The 19,565-nt window shown below is 26.5% G+C and overlaps 1 protein-coding gene across 7 annotated transcripts in view; it reads right to left on the bottom strand.

The window, feature by feature from the left end:
- LOC100214976 (TALPID3 protein) overlaps window positions 1-14,071 on the bottom strand; it is a 67,577-nt gene extending 53,506 nt beyond the window's left edge. The window contains exons 1-7 of one of the 7 annotated variants that reach the window (XM_065804671.1): window positions 12,630-13,000; window positions 12,280-12,352; window positions 10,815-11,977; window positions 9,712-9,774; window positions 5,565-5,714; window positions 1,815-1,969; window positions 1,369-1,720 (exon numbers count right to left, since the gene is read on the bottom strand). In XM_065804671.1, coding sequence (XP_065660743.1) covers window positions 1,369-1,376 — 8 coding nt within the window. In that variant the 5' untranslated portion in view covers window positions 1,377-1,720; window positions 1,815-1,969; window positions 5,565-5,714; ... (2 more) ...; window positions 12,280-12,352; window positions 12,630-13,000. Of the gene's footprint in view, window positions 1-1,368; window positions 1,721-1,814; window positions 1,970-5,564; window positions 5,715-9,711; window positions 9,775-9,973; window positions 10,052-10,814; window positions 11,978-12,279; window positions 12,353-12,629; window positions 13,001-13,905 lie in introns of those variants that run through there. The other 6 variants (XM_065804673.1, XM_065804667.1, XM_065804672.1 and 3 more) reach the window with 6 other exon arrangements.
- Between the last annotated feature and the right edge of the window lie 5,494 nt (window positions 14,072-19,565).

The following is a 19,565-nucleotide window of genomic DNA, read 5'->3' as shown; positions in this document are numbered from 1 at the left end:
ATGCATAAAAATTTAAAACAGTAACTTTAAACATGCAGGATAACAATTGAAAAAATCAAATGTTCACATGGTTCAATATTCCCTATTTACTTCTATTGATAACATAAAAAAACAGTTTTTATGGTGGCTTTTGTTTTGTGCTACTATGTTGTTTTTGTCATTGTTATTAACAATAACTTTTTTTATGCTCACTATAACTTGTTGCACGTCCTTTATTGCAACTTTCTTTAACACAGTGCCTCGGAAATGCTGTCTGCCTCTACCTCTTAAATGAGGGGTTATTAATACAAGGAGAATTAGTGGAACATTCTATATAATTATTAAGCTCTTATATATTTCTTAATAACACAACTGATAAAGATTAGTGATTGTCCGAAATTTTGTTTCAGTATCAGTTTCAGCCGAAATTTCAATTTAAACCGAGACTGAAATTCCAGTTTTAATTCTTTTTTTAACATAAAGAAAACAGAAAAATTTGTAAGATTTTAAATTTTTATCTAATTTAAAAAAATAGTTATTTTTGAGAATTTCCACAAAATATTTTACTTTTTTAGAGGTGGAATTAACACAAAAAAATCTAATTGCGAAAAAAAAAAAATTGCCCCCCCCCCCCCTCATACCTTGCGCCATTTTGCAGTAATGGGGGGAGGGATTGCATTAGTATAAAATAGTATCTTTTGTGCATAATTATTATTTTTTTAGCATATTATCTCTCATATTTATATATTATCATATAATTTTCTCGTTTGGTGAAGTTTAAAATAGCGTAATTAATGTTATAACTTACAGCTTTAGTTATAATTTAAAGTTTAAGTTGCAGTTATAGAGTAATGAGCAAGTAATGTATTTAACACTATTAAGAAAATTCTTTTAGTAATTGTTTTTACTTAATTTGATACTTAAAAAAGTAAAAGTAAAAAAGTAAGAGTAAAAAACAAACATTACAATATTTAAACCACTTTAATTAGTCACAGAAAACTATTTAATACGTTCATGCTGATGATAAAACACTTGTTATTTTTAAAGAATATTTAATTGTTATTGTAAAAAGCTATAAAACAACAATAAAACAAACTGCAAAGTTGTTTTGACAATATAAAGAGCTTCTAATAATATAAAACAACTTCATGACGCTGTTTTGTGTTGTTTTATACAGTTTAAAACCATAATAACATAAAACGTGTTTAAAATAAAATGAAGCAAATAAATAAAATTGTTCTAATAAATAAATTAAAACATTATTGTCATAAAACTTCATATTCGCGCAAAAACTATAGACCTATAACTATAAACTATAGCCTATAGACCATATGAGTCTATAATCTATAGACCAACCAAGTAAGACCAAAGCAAAAAAACATTAGATACCGGGTCATTCCATGCCAAATGGACCAAAATTTTAGGATTTCAACATAGACCCCCTCAGATTTTGATGAAACTTAGTAGGTTTGTTAATATCAATGAGAAAAGCAATTCCTGAAAATTTTAGCGTAAAATCTTTTGTGGTTCATAAGCTACAGTCGTTTGAAATTTCTGATTTTTCCAAAAATAAATACTTCAGTAGCAAAAGCATGTCTTGTTCATACTTTGATGCTCTATATTTTAAAAACAAAATTTCAGAAAACCTTCTAGCTTTTTTTATTGTATACAACTCTTGACTTTCTTTAATAAAACTTTGACATTGAATTCTCAAATGTCACATTTTTTCCATAATCGCTACCTAAAAAAGTTAAAAAATTGTTTGCAAATATAAAAAGTTGATTTTTGATGAGTCAATATACAAAATCTGCAATTTAAGAAGTGAAAAGACATACTTTTTTAGTTTCTATATATGGTAGGCTTCCAAGTTTTTTAAAATTTACTGATAAGATACAAATCAGTAAAAAATTATAGACTTCTAAAAATGGCTGCAGCTAAATCTTAGGAAAATGTGCCTCCACTTCAAACCACCGCTAACCAAGGACCAACACTGGTTTTAATAAAAAAAAATTTTAATTTAATAGACTTTATTTCAGTGATTTCAGAAAAAAAAATAGTGGGTACTCATGGGGAAGTTACAAAATCAGAACAATGAAAATTGCCCAAAATGTATTAAAAACAATAAAAACAAAGTTATTGTTGTACTTTAGTTTGTGTTATATATTCTAATACAAAGTATGTATGAATTTAAAAGTATTTTACAATAAGTACTAGAAATAAGTTTTTAATTAAGCTTGAATTAAACTCAGTTTTTAAATAGCCCTAGCTCCTACCTGCTCCCTCCCCCCCCCCTATCCCAAGAATTTACTTTTTAACATGCACATTTTTGCCTAGAACTTAAAAAGAAATATGTCTGATGTATGAAGGGCTGTTTTGTTAAAAAAAAAATTCTCTTGGACGTCTTTTCCCTTTTAAACTTTTCACTTTAAAATATTATTGGCTTCCACACAGAGATTTAAAGTAATTTAAATTTAAATGTGCTTTAAGTTGAATGAAAATTTTCGCACAAAAGAGCAAAAAAGATAAATTTAGCATGACGTAATTTATGACAAAATTTACTTTAAAAACATTACTTTTAAGAATTGCCAAAATAATTGTTAAATTAGAAAAAAAGTAAATAAACAACAACAACAAAAAAAAAAAATCGCAAAAATATTTTTTTAAGAAAAAACTAATCGCAAAGGTTGAAAAGCAATCACGATTCGCGATCGCAATATGCCTAATTCGAGCCCTATATTTCTAAATGAATTTGTAAGCCCATTGTTCACAAATTACTTAACTTTTTATTTACTAAATAGCATATTTCCATCTGCTTCTTAAAAATATCAAAACTGCAAATAATCAAGCTATTGCAGTGCGCACAATGTTTTGACTGATAACGCTTATTTAAAGAAAAAAAGTTTGCTTTAAAATAGTTTATATGTCTTTTTTGATCATTTAAGAAAGTGAACAAAAATAACAATATATCGTGGATGTAAGGTTTTAGTAATTTTTATAGATTTTTCTATGAGTACTTTTATTTTTATTATTATTTTCTTATGACTATTAATTTATTATTATTTTCTTATGACTATTAATTTATTATTATTTTCTTATGACTATTAATTTATTATTATTTTCTTATGACTATTAATTTATTATTATTATAAAAGATGGAAAGAAATCGTCAAAAAAGTTGGGTTTGGAAGCATTTCACAATATCCATTGGTGATCCTAAGTATGTCAATTGCAATATTTGCAATAGAAAACTATCTCACAGAGCTGATGATCCCAAGTACCAGACCGCCAGTGGCTTTTCATCTTATCTAAAAACACACCAGCCTTGCTTCTGCAAATTTTAATGTCTCAAATGTTCAAGAAATAAGTCATTCTGTTTCCAAACAAAACAAAATAAGAAGAGTTTCTATTTTCAACATTAGGTCTAAGAAGCAAAGAGCAGGAAAGCTACTATGCCCAAAATAAAAAAACTGATTACTTTCAAAAGCCCTTCTAGCGATTGACCAAAATTCCCAGAGTACACCCTTGTTATATTATATAATACAGTTGAGACTTAATGCCATGTTAAATCTTTTTTAGACATATTGAAAAATATACTTAATTAAGCCTAGTTTAGCTTAAAATAGGTTAAAATTTCAATAGGTAATTTGTTCCAGAATTTGACTGTACAATTTGTAAAAAAAATAAATGGTCTGATATTGTACCCACAACTTCGATTGAAATATTTCTTATCAGTGAATAAATGATTTTTGTTAAATTGTATATTTTGTAGAAAGATCTCTAAAAATAAAAGAGCGTGAATGATGAGGAGGTATTTTTTAAGTTATTTCCTTTATGTCATAATACCATTTATACATTTGTATGAGATCTCATATTCTTCATTATTTTAAAGATGTCAATTTAATTTTTTTAGCCAATAAATAACAATACATTCCAACTATATTGTAAACTTGATAATCAATTATCCACTCTAATTCTAACCACCCTCCAAGCATAATAAAAGCAATCTTTCTCAATATTGAACAAAGATTATCTTCCATATAAATTAATAAAAGTGTCCTTAAACAGGCTACTCCACTGTATAAAGAAACTTTTAAAAAATTGGGATACAAGACAAAGCTTACCTACCAACCATAATTAACTCCAGATCAAAATCAACAAAAAAAACCACTGCAAACACAATATTAATTGGTGCAACCCTCCATTCAGCTTGAATGTTAAAATAAAAAAAAGAAACTGTTTCCTAACCCTAATTGATTTACATTTACCAGCCGGCCACAAGCTACATAAAGTATTCAATCGAAATTCTATTGAGATTAACTACAGTATAATCTTAATAGAATAATATTTTGAGGGAATTTAGATATCCTCATTATCAGGAATAAATATACTTGAAAACATTATCAAGTATAAATATATTTTTAATGAGGGTATCTGAACTCCCTCGATATATTTTCTTGAAAAACTAATAACAGAGTTATATAGATAGAAAAAGTTTTTTATTGAATTAATTATTACAAGTATTTACGCTTGAAGCAATATAACTCTTGCAATGTCTTCATTTATATTCATAAGAAAAATAATAGTTTAGAAAAATAATATTTTATGTTACATCAGTTACATGTTATATAATCAACAGATTGTACAATACCAAAAAAGCGAAAACAGAAACTTCTTTATAATTTAGAAAAAATTTTGATTAAAAAAGTTATTTTAATTTCTTGTAAACATGTTATAATACTGCATTAAAAAATGTTCATTAAGCATACATTTAACTTTGTCGTAAGGCAAGTGAAAGCCCAACGGTATATATTTTTTATTAAATTATACTTGAAAACTTAAATCTAGGTTAGTTACAAAAAAGAGCACTGGTAATGTAATTAGCTTTTTTTTTTTTTTTTTTTGCAACAAGTAATATATTTGGTTTGTAATATTTCTTATTTTTGTTTAACTTTTTAAAAGTAAAAAATTATTATTATTTGTAATACTGCGATTTTGAGATATAATAAAAAAAATTAACATATTTTAATTTATTTACACAAATGTAGAGAAAAGAAAGAAACTAATTTATGTTAAATGACAATAAAAAATGCAATAATAAATTTATTTACTTTATATTAAAAAAAAAAAAAAATTGAAACAAAATAGACATTCCACAGTACATTTACAAAGAAACACTTCTAGATTTGTTTTTCTTAACTAGTAAATCAAATTTGTTTTGCAGCAATTTATTTTATTGCTGTAGTTTAAAAAAGTTAATATCCATAAATAAAATAAAAAATTAGGATAATTTTATGACTACAAAATCACAACGAGCTGATGCGCTAAGCTGTTTTTTTTTTTAAAAAGGCCTGATATATATATATAAATATATATATATATATATATATATGTATATATTTATATATATATATATATATTTATATATATATATATTTATATATATATATATATATATATATGTATATATATATGTGTGTATATATATATATATATGTGTATATATATATATATATATATATATATATATATATATATATATATATATATATAAAATATATATAACATTTAATAATAAGTGTACTTACTTTTTATTTAATGAAGATTCTAAGTAACCAATATCTTGCAACTGTTTATGCCTCCTTTCTATCTCATTTAGATTATTTTCCAATGTTTTACAAGCTTCTTGCACATCTTTTAAAACTTGTGCAGCTCGGTTCATATCACTAACTTACAAGCTATAAAAGTATGTATCATTTTTCTTATATACTCAAAACAAAAAAATTTAAATCAATAAACAAAACCAAGTTAAATGAAAATTTATTTATAAAAATTTAAAAACTATTTAAATTTTTTTATGAAATATTTTACTTTCACAATCCCTTCATATTTTCTCGAACATACAATTTAACATAGAAGTACTTGGGAAATTTAAACTTTGATTTTAATTCAAAATGATACTTATTATTAAATCTGATATCACCTTTATTACATCACATTTTGAGACATTTTTCTAAATATTCTTAAAAAGTTCTGAAAGATACTAGAAGTTAAACTAGGAAATAGAATAAAAAATTTTTCAAAAGTATGTCATGTTGGGTCTCAAAAGAAGCAAAACTTTATAAAAATTTCAAAAATAACAATTATTTAAAAAAAAAAATTGTTATTTTATGGTTTATTGCAGAAAAAATGACCTTTTAAACTAAAAATGAAAAAAGTTTATTTTTTTTAATTATAATTTCAAAAAAATCTTAAATAATAATTTTTTTATAAAATAATTGTTATTTTTGAAATTTTTATAAAATTTTGCTTCTTTTGAGACCCAACATGACATACTTTTGAAAAAATTTTTTTTACATAATATTAGGGACCCATTAAAATTTTAAAGGTCTTGAGGCACCTCAAGATAATTTCCTAGAGCATTGATATTTTTCCAGAGTATTTCTGAAATGAATAGACAACTTTTGCACACCCAGACAAAACGAATTGTAAAAAAAACTAAAATTCACTCCACCCTACTAAGCATGCTTCTAATAATATGGCTACTGTCTGAAATCAAAAAAAAAAACTTTGTAACCACAATTTTTGATCATTTCGACCACTTTATATAATTACTTAAAGTGGTTGTAATATAATTTGAATAGACTGCAGTAAATCTAGCATTTTTTAATGGAACCATTGCAGCAATATCTTTGTATGAAAATAATAAAGAACAAACCATAAATATTTGCACTGTGGTATCACCTTGTTATCAGATTTATTTTATGACACTAACTACACTTGCTTATCAGCTGCTTGAGTGTTATCTTCTGGGATTCATTATTCATTTAAAATGCAGTAGACAATTCTTAAAGATAGGATACATTTAGCAACACTGGTTGTGACATGCTATTAAGATAAAGAGCATTCCCCCAGACCCCTCTTCTTTCCAGCTAGAGGTCTGGGGAATGCTACAAGTTCATCCAGCGAGGTCTGGGGGTCTTGCAAGTCTAAAATCATGCTCAAGTATATCTCATAATATACTTAAATGTAACATATACTCTATGATATTGTTTACCAGATGTTACCGGTATAAAATAAAATACAAGTATGTCAATAAGGAACTTTTTTTGTGAACAAGCCTTATTAATATACATAAAGTCATTGAACAAACAACATCCTATTTTTTTATTGTGTTTAAAATGTCAAATTTTTTTCCAATAAGAGATAATTTGCGGAAAGCATTAATTTTTTAAATTTAATTGAATAAATTTCATTTGAAGAAAAACTGTTTTAAAGGTTCAAAGAAATGATTTTGATGTGAGAAATGTAGAACTTTCAAAAAATTTTGAAGACGCTGAATTGCAAGCAATATTGGATAAAGATGATACTTTGAGTCAAATGCATATGACAGCAATGTTTAATGTTACTTAACAAACAATTTCTGACCATTTTAAAGCTATGGAAAAGATTCTAAAGTGTGAAGAGTGAGTGCCACAGAAATTAAATGAATGAAAAACAAAAAAACGCATAAAATTTGCTTCAAAGATATGAAAGAAAATCAGTTTTGCATCAAATTATTACTAGCGATGAATTATGAATTTATTTTAGAACTCTAAACGGAAAAAATCATGGGTTAATCTGGGACAACCAATATTGACAGCTAAACCAGATCGATTTAGCAAGAAAAAAATGCTCTGTGTTTGGCGTGATCAGAAAGATGTAGTGTATTGCAAGCTTCTAAAACCTGGTGGAACTGTTAATGCTAATTGCTATGGACAATGAATGATCAATTTGAACCATATATTGATCAAAAAACGGCCACAAAACATAGCAAAGTAATTTTATGCACTTGCTCACAAGACAATACTGGTTCAGGATAAAATCAAAGCACTTGGCTTGAAGCTGCTACCCCACCTGCTTTGTTCACCAGACTTGGCCCCTATTGACTACCATTTATTTTCATTGATGGAAAACACATTGGCTGAGCAGCACTTGGATTCCTATGTAGAAGTTGAATTTAGGTGTCTGATTACTTTGCTTCAAAAGATGAAAATTTCTTGTCATGAACATTATTGTTGTTATCCACAAAATTCTAGAAAGCTGGTCAAAATGTGTAGAAACAAATGGTCAACACTTTGAACAAATAATTTTTACTTATCCATTCAAAACTAATTTTTTATTTTTACACAAAAAATGTTTACTTCATATCGGTACGCCTGGTAGTTCTGATACTTTTGAAATTATATAAACACACTTGCAATTTTATTTTAAAATTTATTACATCAATTTTCTTGAAATATGGATACCTTTGATTGATTTTTGGTTGTAAGCAGAGATAAAAATAAGTTTTAAAGCTGCATTTGTAGGTACTGGTGTCCTAAACCATTTTTATAAAATGACAGCATGTGACAAAAGTTATTTCATAAAATTACAAAATTTATTCAAACGTTATTACAAAATCTTTTCTGTTTTTCATCCTTGAAAACATGATTTATAAAAAAGATCTTTATGATGTTGGAAATTTGATGCACATCTTCATTACTGCTGCTTTGTTATTACATTAGCTGTAGGTTTTAAATACTTTGTTAACTTTCTAAAACCTTGTTTTGATTTTCCAACTGCTCTATTTGTCTTTTTTTATTATCTGAGCCATGTGGTTGACTGCGCTTCATTTTCTTTCCTACATTTAATTGAATTTCAACTCTAGACAATAATTGCATTAAAAACTTAGTGGTCAAGGTCAATACCAGTAACAGATATACAATCAAAAATTCATGCCTTTTTTTTGACAACAGTTCTTTCAAGGTTGTAATGTACATGAAACCTTACATAATTTACATTATACCCTGAATTGAATGTTAAGGTTTAAAGCAGTATTTAATAATTCATATAGTATGATATAAGATTTTGACCTATTTAGTGTAAAAAAAAAGTAGTAAAAAACAAAAAATTCCTCCTATATGCTACCTCTTTTGGTTTGCTGCCCTTAGCATGTGCTTATTTTGCCTATAGGTTAATCCAGGGCAGAATTTAGCTTAACTAGTGTATGACAGTTAAACTTATTCATATAAAAATGCTAAACCTTTATGAATATCAGTAAAATATTCTTTAACTTAGTCACATAGACAAATGTCCCTAACTTGTTTACATAGACAATTTAAATTAAACTGAATTGTAAAAACATAATCAGAAATAAACAATGGATATTTTCATTACCAGAAAAAAAAAGTGTTAATGTGTTAACGTAGTAGATAATTGAGTCCAATAACACAGTTTATATTTATTTTTAAGCAACCAAGTCATTGAATTTCTGTCTATATTCAAATTATAGCAAAAACTCCAACAAGTTACCTATTGTGAATTTTTAAAGATAATAATAATGTCAGTATATCTATATCATCAATCATGTAAATACAAATATAGTTTGGTTTATGTAAAATAACCATTTTATATTTTTATCATTCATATAGCAACTATTTTTATTGGAAAATCATCAGAATTTTCAATTTTATCCATTTCTATTCACTTTTTAAAGCTCTCCTCCTCATGGCTGTTAAAATCTGCATAACAACATCTGGATGTTTATATTCGGGGTATGGTTAACTTGATAAATAAAAAGGAATGTTAGGAAATAATGATGGGTTAGCATCTGGTGTTAATTTTGTTCTTTTTTTTTTGAGGCAATTTATTGAACCATCACTATGTTTTATTGTAACAATAGAAAAATGAATGAAATGTTTTAAAAACACTAACTTTTTCATATTGACAATCAATTGATGTTGAATAGTTGCCTTCACAGCCAATAACACAACACAGCTAATATAACAAAGCATTTATTAAACACAAATATTTTATATTCATATTTATGAATATATATCATATTTATATTCATAATTATATTCATAAAGTTTATGTATAACAATTATAAAATTGAATATATAATTATAATTATAAAATTAAATATAAATATAAGTCTCAAGTAAAGATAATGCAACTTTTATAAAGAAAATCTTACCTTTGACAAAGGATTTGTCACTTTAACAAAAGAAGTAAAAAGACTATTTAACAAGTTGTTAATTATGTTTAAACTGATGATGATCATCGAAATATATATATATATATATATATATATATATATATATATATATATATATATATATATATATATGTATGTATTAGGCCACTGCCTACTAGGTGTTTTTTTTTTAAATCATAAAGAGTCACCCTGGCATTTGTTTATTGCAATGTTAATAACACAAAACAATAACATTTACTTTTTTTAAAGTTATTTTCACTTCGGGAAATCGGATTTAATAATCACACTTTTTAGCCATTTTGATATGTTTTATAGCCTATTTTTTAGTGGTCTAAAAGCCCGATTTTCTACTTCTGGTGCCTGGGTGCGATAATTTTAGGGGCCCACAGATATAAATATAATTTTATAGTAACAGGCTTCTTGAATTTTTGCAGTTGGTTGAAAAAAAAAGTTCCAAAGATAAAAAACAGAAAAACTATTGAAACTAAGATTAAATCAAATTTTTAAGAATTACAATAATTTTATGCGTATTTTTAGTCATTTTGAATAGTTGTTAAACTAATTACAAAAAAAAAGTATTAATAGGAAGTTCATTAGCGTTTGGGGGCCCCTAAATCGTGGAACCTGTGTCCATTTCACCAACTTCCCCCTCCTTAGAGAACCAGCCCTGGAAGTATATGTAATTAGGAATTTAATGTCAATAGAACTATACTCAGATTATTGACTACAGTAAATATTTCATTCAGCAGTTATAGAAAAAAACAAATAAACAAAAAGTATAACTAATATACTAGATATTCATTTTATAAAATAGTCACACTTTTTTTACGTTTCTTTTATTCTCTCTTCGACTTTGAGTTTTAGTCAAAATGAATTTGTGTCTCTTTTTGTAACCATAAACTTGTTTAGATGCCTCTGAGGTTAATTGATTGAGAATTGTTAGGCATATCTATTACCTAAAGATTTAGGTTTGATTTAATAACCTCTTTCAGATTTTCTGACGCTATGCAAAGAGTTGTTGGGAACTCAATCTGAATATCATCATCCGAAACAAGATAATCCCAAGACTCAGCATCAAAATTTATTTTCATTATGGATTTCTGCTTAAGCTTTGGTTTAAAAGTAATGTCTTCTGTCAATGCTCTTATTTTAAGGATTTGGTTGAGGACTTGATTTCTTATATTCAGATTTTCATCCAGCAGCATGCAGTACAGGAAATTTTCTTGCAAATAACAATATGAATGTCCTTGTAAGTTGTTAAAAACAATGCTATGAATCTTGCTGTCTTGAAATTTGACTAATTGAATGATTTTGTACAGAAGTTGACATGCATCTTTGTATTTTCCAGAGAGCTTAATAGCGAACCACATTACACAATAGACTTAAACAATATATTTAGTTATTACTAATAACTCAGGAGATGGTTTATCATTCCTAACATAAACCATCATTATTCTTAAAGCTAGAGTTAGCCATCTATCATGAAAAACTGTTCCAGGTTTTTTTGCAAGAAATTTTTTAGATATAAAACGTTTTGAGATACCCACACAGTACTCATAAAGCTTTTGCTGGTCTGTACTAAGATTGCTTATAACCTCACTGCTAATAAACAACTCTATTTCTGAATATATGGGAACAAACTCAACCAATAGCTGTTTATGAAGAGTTTGATGAGATGCAGCATCTCCAATAGGCCCCTTATAAGACTTAGGACCATTTGTGTTTCCATCTAATTCAGATATGTGTTGCAGTGGAAGTTCAACTTGATGAAGAATACATCCTAAAAGGTGCAAACTTCTTTTAAGAATTTTTTTCGAGTTTTATAACCAAACCGCTATCTGCACCTGTATTAGAAGTTGTGGTATCTACAATAACAGCGACTAAGCGCTGAACACTCATATTATGTTAAAACATTTGCAGTAGCGTTTGCCATGGTAGCGCCAGCTCCATTAGGTATAACTACAATCTATCCAATGGTGGTACCTAAAACAATTTTCAACTTTTTTAAAAAGGTGTTTACTCAGTTCAATAATAAACTTGTTAAAGTAACTCTAGAATAGAATGAATACAATAAGATAGTCTAAAATATATTATACAATATCCTAAACACTTAAGAAAATTACAGTTCAAACCATCTCTTAGGCCTATTTATTATTAATAATAAATCAAAATAAAGTATTTATTTTTTCACTCTGACGTGTATTTGATTGTTACCACAGATTAAAGAATTAAATAAAGATTAAAGAATTAAATAAAGTCTAATTTTTAAAATTAAAATTATTTACCTTTTTGCCGCTTTCACAGAGACAAGCAAAGTGTGTTGTTTTGCAATCCAAAGGATTCTTACACTTAACAGATCTATGCATAATAAAATTGCATGCATCATAAAAATATTTAAAATCTATTAGAATAATTTTAATATCATTTTTATAAAAAAGCATTACAGAAAAACTGAAAACAAAAACATCATTAAAATTATAAAATTATGTAAAATTATCCAACACAATCTTTTTAATTTAGCATTTAACTTATAAAAAAAATATGATATCAAGTTATAAACAATTATTTGTATAAAGTTTAGCACAAGCTAAAAATAAGTATTGCATATAAAAATGAAATTAACAACTTTCCTTACCTATTATTGCAAGCTACTACTAAATGTTCACAACCGCATTTTACTTCAGCAGATAAAACTCTCTTAAGATGTCTAGAAATTTTTTTGGCTACTGACTTCTTGCGGATCAAAGGAAGCTTAGGATTTACTCTATTCCAGAGACTGATGAACTCATTTGTTACTTTTGAAATTATCTCTGAAGAACTAATACTTGTTACTTCATACATATTTTTTACAAATAAGATATGAATATTGAATCACTTGTCTGTAGGTTGGAAGTTCGCTTATTGGAAGCTCTGATTGCAAACCAGTATACCTCTTGCTTTCATTACGAGTTCTTAATTTTTTATTATTTTAGGCATTTCCCTTCAAGTGTGTGTGTATATGTATTATATATACATACATTATATATATATATATATATATATATATATATATATATATATATATATGCATATTTATTTAATATTACATTCGAAGTAGTGTAAAATGAAAACATAAATACTGTAAAAACAAAAATTCCAGTTTAAAGTATTTTAGTTATGACTTCAGAATTCTAAATAATCTAACTTTTTGTTTACCAAAATTCCTAGCGCCCCTCATCCCTAAAACAGATGAGTCAACATTTATTTGAACTCAAATCCCTAAATAATCGTTAATTTTTTTAAATTTATATTTATTGGAATTTTTTTATTTATAACATAAAAACATTTTCCAGGGTGACTCTTTTTAAATTTTATTCCTTGCAGTGGCCTAATATATATATATATATATATATAATATATATATATATATATATATATATATATATATATATATATATATATATATATATATATATATATATATATATACATACATACATATATATATATATATATATATATATATATATATATATATATATATATATATATATATATATATATATATATATATAATATATATTATATACATGTATTATATACATATATTTCACATATATATTACATTTATATACTATGTGCATATACTTTAATGATGTTCATCAGTTTAAATATAATTAACAACTTGTTAAATAGCCTTTTTAAACAATAGTAAGTGGCATTTTCTTAATATTATTAGGATTTAAAATAAATATATCTGCATTATTATTGATAAAAAATTGTCAATAATGCAGATATATTTATTTTCCCTGTTCTGTGTAAAGGGCATATTTATACCTATATATTATATGCATATATTTGATATGATATATCAAATATATACACTAAATAATTAATTAAATTCAATATTTCGTTTACAAATTTACTATTACCATATCATTTCTGTTTTAAATTTGTAAAAAAACTAAGTAAAAAAAATCACTATCTCTCGACTCATAAAATGTACGCTATGTATATTATAAATAACTTTCAATAGTCTCATTAATAACAGTACTATTAAAATTCAAATCCAGATTCAGACAAACGCTTAAATAAATTACTTATTTAACCGCAGCTAAACGCCTAAATGTTGAAGTACGACGATGAATTAAGTACATCCGACGCAAAGCACTCTTTTAAAGATAAAAAACTGGATAAAGCCAACTTGACTTAACTTTGATCTTGCCCTGACCATAACCCTAAAGTTGACCCTAAATCTGACCCTAAATCTGATCCCCCACAATTTCAAATCTAGCCCTTACTTGATTTTTTTGCAAAAGAATGTGTTATTTCAGACGTAAGATCTCTCTTAAAGGAGAGAGTGATAAGCAGTAGCTTAGCGAAGGCCCGCTGCCGCGAGGCGTCTAGAGTTATTAGGGGCCCAATCCAATTAATAAAAAAAAATTCAAAAACTTGTCACTGTAAAAAAAAAGTATGCAAATACAAACTCTTTTTTAGATTTATCTAAAAAAGAGTTTACATTTTAGTAAAATAATAGCTTACTACTTCTTATCAAAAAGTAATAAGCTATTGTTTGCATTAAAAAAGTAAAAATTAAAATTAGTTTGCATTTTAGTACTTCTTTTAAAGAAGTAGTAAGCTATTGTTATACTAAAACGCAAACTAATTTTAGTACAACAATAGCTTACTACTTCAAAAGTCTTTTCTTAACGGAAAAAACTTTCAAAACAAAAATTAAAGATGTGGACAGTATTTATATTGTTTATGTATTCTTACCTAATGATCAGAATACAAAGAGTAAGAAAAAATGATGAATCAAGCTGTTACACTGATATGCGGTGTGACGGAATTGTGTCGCAAAATTTTGATTCTCGCAAATTTGGTTTGTCGCAAATTTGGTTGTCGAAAATGTGAATAAGGAAGAGTGTCGCAAATTGTCGCACGACTGATTGTCGAATAACAGAATAAGGAATAATGTCGCAAATGAATTTAATGAATAATGTCGCAAATAGAAAAAATAATGTCGCAAAGGAATTTAATGATTAGTGTCGAAAACAAAAAAACGGAATAGCGTCGCAAATGAATTTAAGAAATAGTTTCGAAAACAAAAAAACGGAATCAGAGTTACCTTTTTTTTGGAAACAATAGGTATCATAAAAATAAAAATAAAATAAATATATATTCGTATTAAGTGTTTTCAATAATATATATATATATATATATATATATATATATATATATATATCAAACAAAAATGTTGACAATATTTTGAAAACATCATGACAAAACGTTTATCGCAGCAAAAACGTCGAATGGAACTTTTTCACTTTTAAACGTAAATAATTTTTCAATTAATTGCTTATAAGTCATAGTTCTTATATAAATATTGATCAAGATAAAATTTTGTATCCAATCGTATAAAGTTTATAGAATTTTAGAGGTGTCAAAATGGAACTTTTTTGCCTCTAAAAGGGATATTACTGTAGCGCAATCAACTGGTTTTTTTTTTTTACGCCCATCCAAAGACTGTGCACTTTCTTTCTGCCAAATTTCAGCATTATACTATTTTTGTGTGGGTTTGACCCTATTTTTTGCTAATTCTCTCCGACTACAATTCCGTTTTTATTATTTGCGACACTATTCCGTTTTTACTATTTGCGACACTATTCTGTTTTTACTATTTGCGACATTATTCCGTTTTCACTGATTGCGACACTATTCCTTTTTTATGTTTTCGAAACTATTACGATTTTACAATTTACGACGCTATTCTTTTATTATTTGCGACACTTTTCCTTTTATTATTTGAGACACTATTCCATATTTTTGTTTCCGGCACTATTCATTTAATTTTTTTGCAACACTATTTCTTTTTTTTATTTTCGATACTATTCATTGAATTCATTTGCGACACTATTCCTCATTTTTGTGACATTAGGCCTTTTTAATATTTCTTCCAAAATTCATTTTTCAACATTATTCCTGTCACCCGAAAAAAGCTGACATGTCTAAACCTAAATATGATTAGAAAGTGATTTGGAATATGCTGGCATAATAGCGAGTTTCTGAAAAGATTTCTAAATTATAGTACTGTAGTATTGACTGTATTGTGGTTTCAGTTTATAACTGTAGTCACTATCAAAATTTACCGCATAACTGCAATGTGGTTTTTGGAAAAGTTTGATAGTGATTTTTAGGTTAGGAATCAAGGGTGATTAGTTGCGATTGCGATATTTAGTTAGATAATTGTGATGCTATTTTTTCAATTTTAATTAGCCTGATAACAATTTATTGCAAGCCGATTTTTATCGAAAAAGTGGGTGCGATTCGATGCGATTTTTTATCGATTTTTTATCGCATACTGGAAAAAAACCGTCAATGCTTATATCGTTGGTGTTATTATTTGTAATGTGTAAAACCTTAGATAATTTAGTATTATCCACTTGTTGTTGAAATAAATAACTTTTCTGCATGAATATTTTGCTATTGCCAGAAAATGTACTTGAAAAAAAGAAAGTGCTATCAAATTATATTCAGATTTTGATCTTCCAATGACTTGTTATTGTTAACAGTATGACCAAACTTGAAATATTTATTTATTTATTTGTAATTTATTTATAGTTGACACATAAAGTTGTAACATTGATAGCTCTATAATTGGTTAGTATAAGTCAACTGATATTTACCCTTCAAAAATAAATATCATTCTAAATGTAAATTGTAAGATAACCGATAAATACATAACAATAATAATAATAATAATAATAATAATAATAATAAAAAGCCAATTAGAGTGGCAAAAACTAACAAAAATATAAAGATTTTATTTTACTACAGTTTATTAATGTATCCGACATCTTTAATAAAAACCATGCATAATTTGCATGGGCATAACTTGAGAATTCAATTTTTTATTTTAAGTTTAAATTTCTTCAAAAATGAAGATGTTTTTCAATCATTCGGGATTAGTTTTAGGTCCTTGGTGAGATAGAGATTCCAATCAATATTTTGTTGCACGATTATTAGAGGAGTTTGGCTTTTCATATCTTAGATTTGATTTGAGAAACTTAAAAACTTCATTCATAGAAAAGGAATAGTGTCGAAAACAAAAAAATGTAATTGTGTTGCAAATGAGTTTAAGGAATAGTGTCGAAAACAAAAAAACGGAATCAAAGTTACTTTTTTGGAAACAATAGGTATCAATAAAATAAAACTAGAATAAATATTCGTATTAAATGTTTTAATCAAATTAATTTGTATTAAATGTTTTAAAATTAAATTAATTCATATTAAATGTTTTCAATAATATATATATATATATATATATATATATATATATATATATATATATATATATATTTATATATATATATATATATATATATATATATATATATATATATATATATATATATATATATATATATATATATATATATATATATATATATATATATATATATATAGCAAACAAAATATATATATATATATATATCAAACAAAGTATATATATATCAAACAAAGTATATATATATCAAACAAATATATATATATATATATATATATATATATATATATATATATATATCAAACAGAAATGTTGACAATGTTTTGAAAACATCATGACAAAACGTTTTTTTGTTTTTTTGTTTTTAACACTATTCATTAAACCCCTTTGTAACATTATTCCTTTTTTTATTTTCGACACTGTTATTCGACATTCATTAAATTCATTTGCGAATATTCATCATTCTGATATTCTATAACATTCCTTATTCTGATATTCGACAATCAATCATGACAGTTTGCGACACTATTCCTTTTTCACATTTTCGGCAACCAAATTTGCGACAATAAACATTTGCGACAATCAAAACTTTGCGACACAATTCCGCTTCACCCTTTTCCCCTTGAGATCATCAGCTGAGGCATGATTTATATTACACTTCCGACCATAACGAGTAGGATAAAACAAGAGAAGCGACGGACCTATTAATTTTACAAAAACTAAGGTTATTGTTTTAACTGGTAGGCAGGTATCATATTGTTCATTGCAAGAAATCCCCGTTCTTAACCTGCTGTTGTTTCAGCATAGCATTAACGACATTTAGAAGTTGTTGAAGTTAATCTAGAAAACCTGCATTCAGAGGTTGATGCAGACATTCTGAAGGATTATTAAGGTTAATCCTAGAACATGACATTAGCCAATTCATGTTACAGCATGTAAGTATGATTTAACTGGTTTCTATGTCATTAAACTAAAATTTAGTTTAGAGTTTTTTTAAATTTATTTTTTTTTAATTTTAGGTGCCTTAAGTAGTCCTTACAGTCTTTTGACAGAGCACCGCGGAAGAGCATTTGAACGGAAGTTCACGCCTCCTTCTTAACTGATATTATAAAACTTGCCCAGAGGTGGCGTTGGACCACGTATCTTTGGTTGCTGAGGCAAGCGCGCTAATCACTGCGCTACGGCTGCTATATAAGGTTTTTATTTTCATGAATAAACTTTGCCTCAAAGAAGAGAGTGGGGGTAAAGCAAAAATTTAGGGGCCCAAATTAAATTTTGCGAGAGGGGAGGATGCTTTTTTTGTCGTTACGCTTCTGATTATATGGTTTTACTTAAAATAAATTTTATAATTGTCTTTTCTTCTCGATAGGTTAGCTGAAAATAAGCTTTAAGTAAAAAAAAAAATAGAACTTAGCTGCAAAGAATCTAAAATTTTATTTCCCAACACTTTGATAATATAAATTTGAGGAATAAAAGTTGCCGCTACTTTAAATAACTTCTTTACCTTTGTAATGGGTATAAAATGATTAGAGCGCCGTATTAATTTTGTATTCATGTTTTTTATGAAAACAAGTTGTTCATTTGATATTGATTATTGATAATCCAATCCTCCAAGTTAGTATTTTTCTTTCATATTCAGGAGCATCTTTAAAGACTCAATTAAAGTCAACAGTCGGTATGCTGTTAGATGATACTCACTTTCTAGTTTAATTCCAAAAGAGCAATGTTGACTATTTGCTATGAAAAAGAAACTGAATTTCCAAATAAGATAACTTTTTTAGTGTAAAATTGAAACAATTTTTAAGCTTTATACATCACAACTGACGTCACAAAACTAAGTTTAGACTACTAAGCAACATATAAAAAAAAGGATTTCTTTTCAAATTGCCTAATATTAATTTTTAAGCTCTTGCTCATTGATTTTATTTATTTTTTTATTTTTTTTGTTTTGTAGTTATTTTAGGTGCTCCCAGAAGTCCTTACACAGAGCATCGTGGGAGAGCATTTAACAAGAAGTTCACGCCTCCTTCCGTTTTAATGTAGCTTGTTCGGCTAGAGCTGGCTTCGAACCTCCTCTAAACGGCTGCTCTAAATTTAAAATTAGGATACCCTAACATTTTTTCTTTTACATGAAAAAATGTTTTAAACCCATGGGAATTATTGAAGTTGTTAAAATGTATTGAATTCATGGGAATTATTGAAGTTGTTAAAATGTATTGAACCCACGAGAGTTAGGAAAGTTCAGGAGTTTGCGGTAGCGTAACTTATGATAACAAACAAAAAAATTGTTTTGACCATTTTAAA

This window comes from Hydra vulgaris, chromosome 09 (genome assembly GCF_038396675.1).
Source record: "Hydra vulgaris chromosome 09, alternate assembly HydraT2T_AEP".
Taxonomy (NCBI): domain Eukaryota; kingdom Metazoa; phylum Cnidaria; class Hydrozoa; order Anthoathecata; family Hydridae; genus Hydra; species Hydra vulgaris.
The sequence above is the reverse complement of the archived record's forward strand: the minus strand, read 5'-3'. Positions and strand labels throughout refer to the sequence as shown.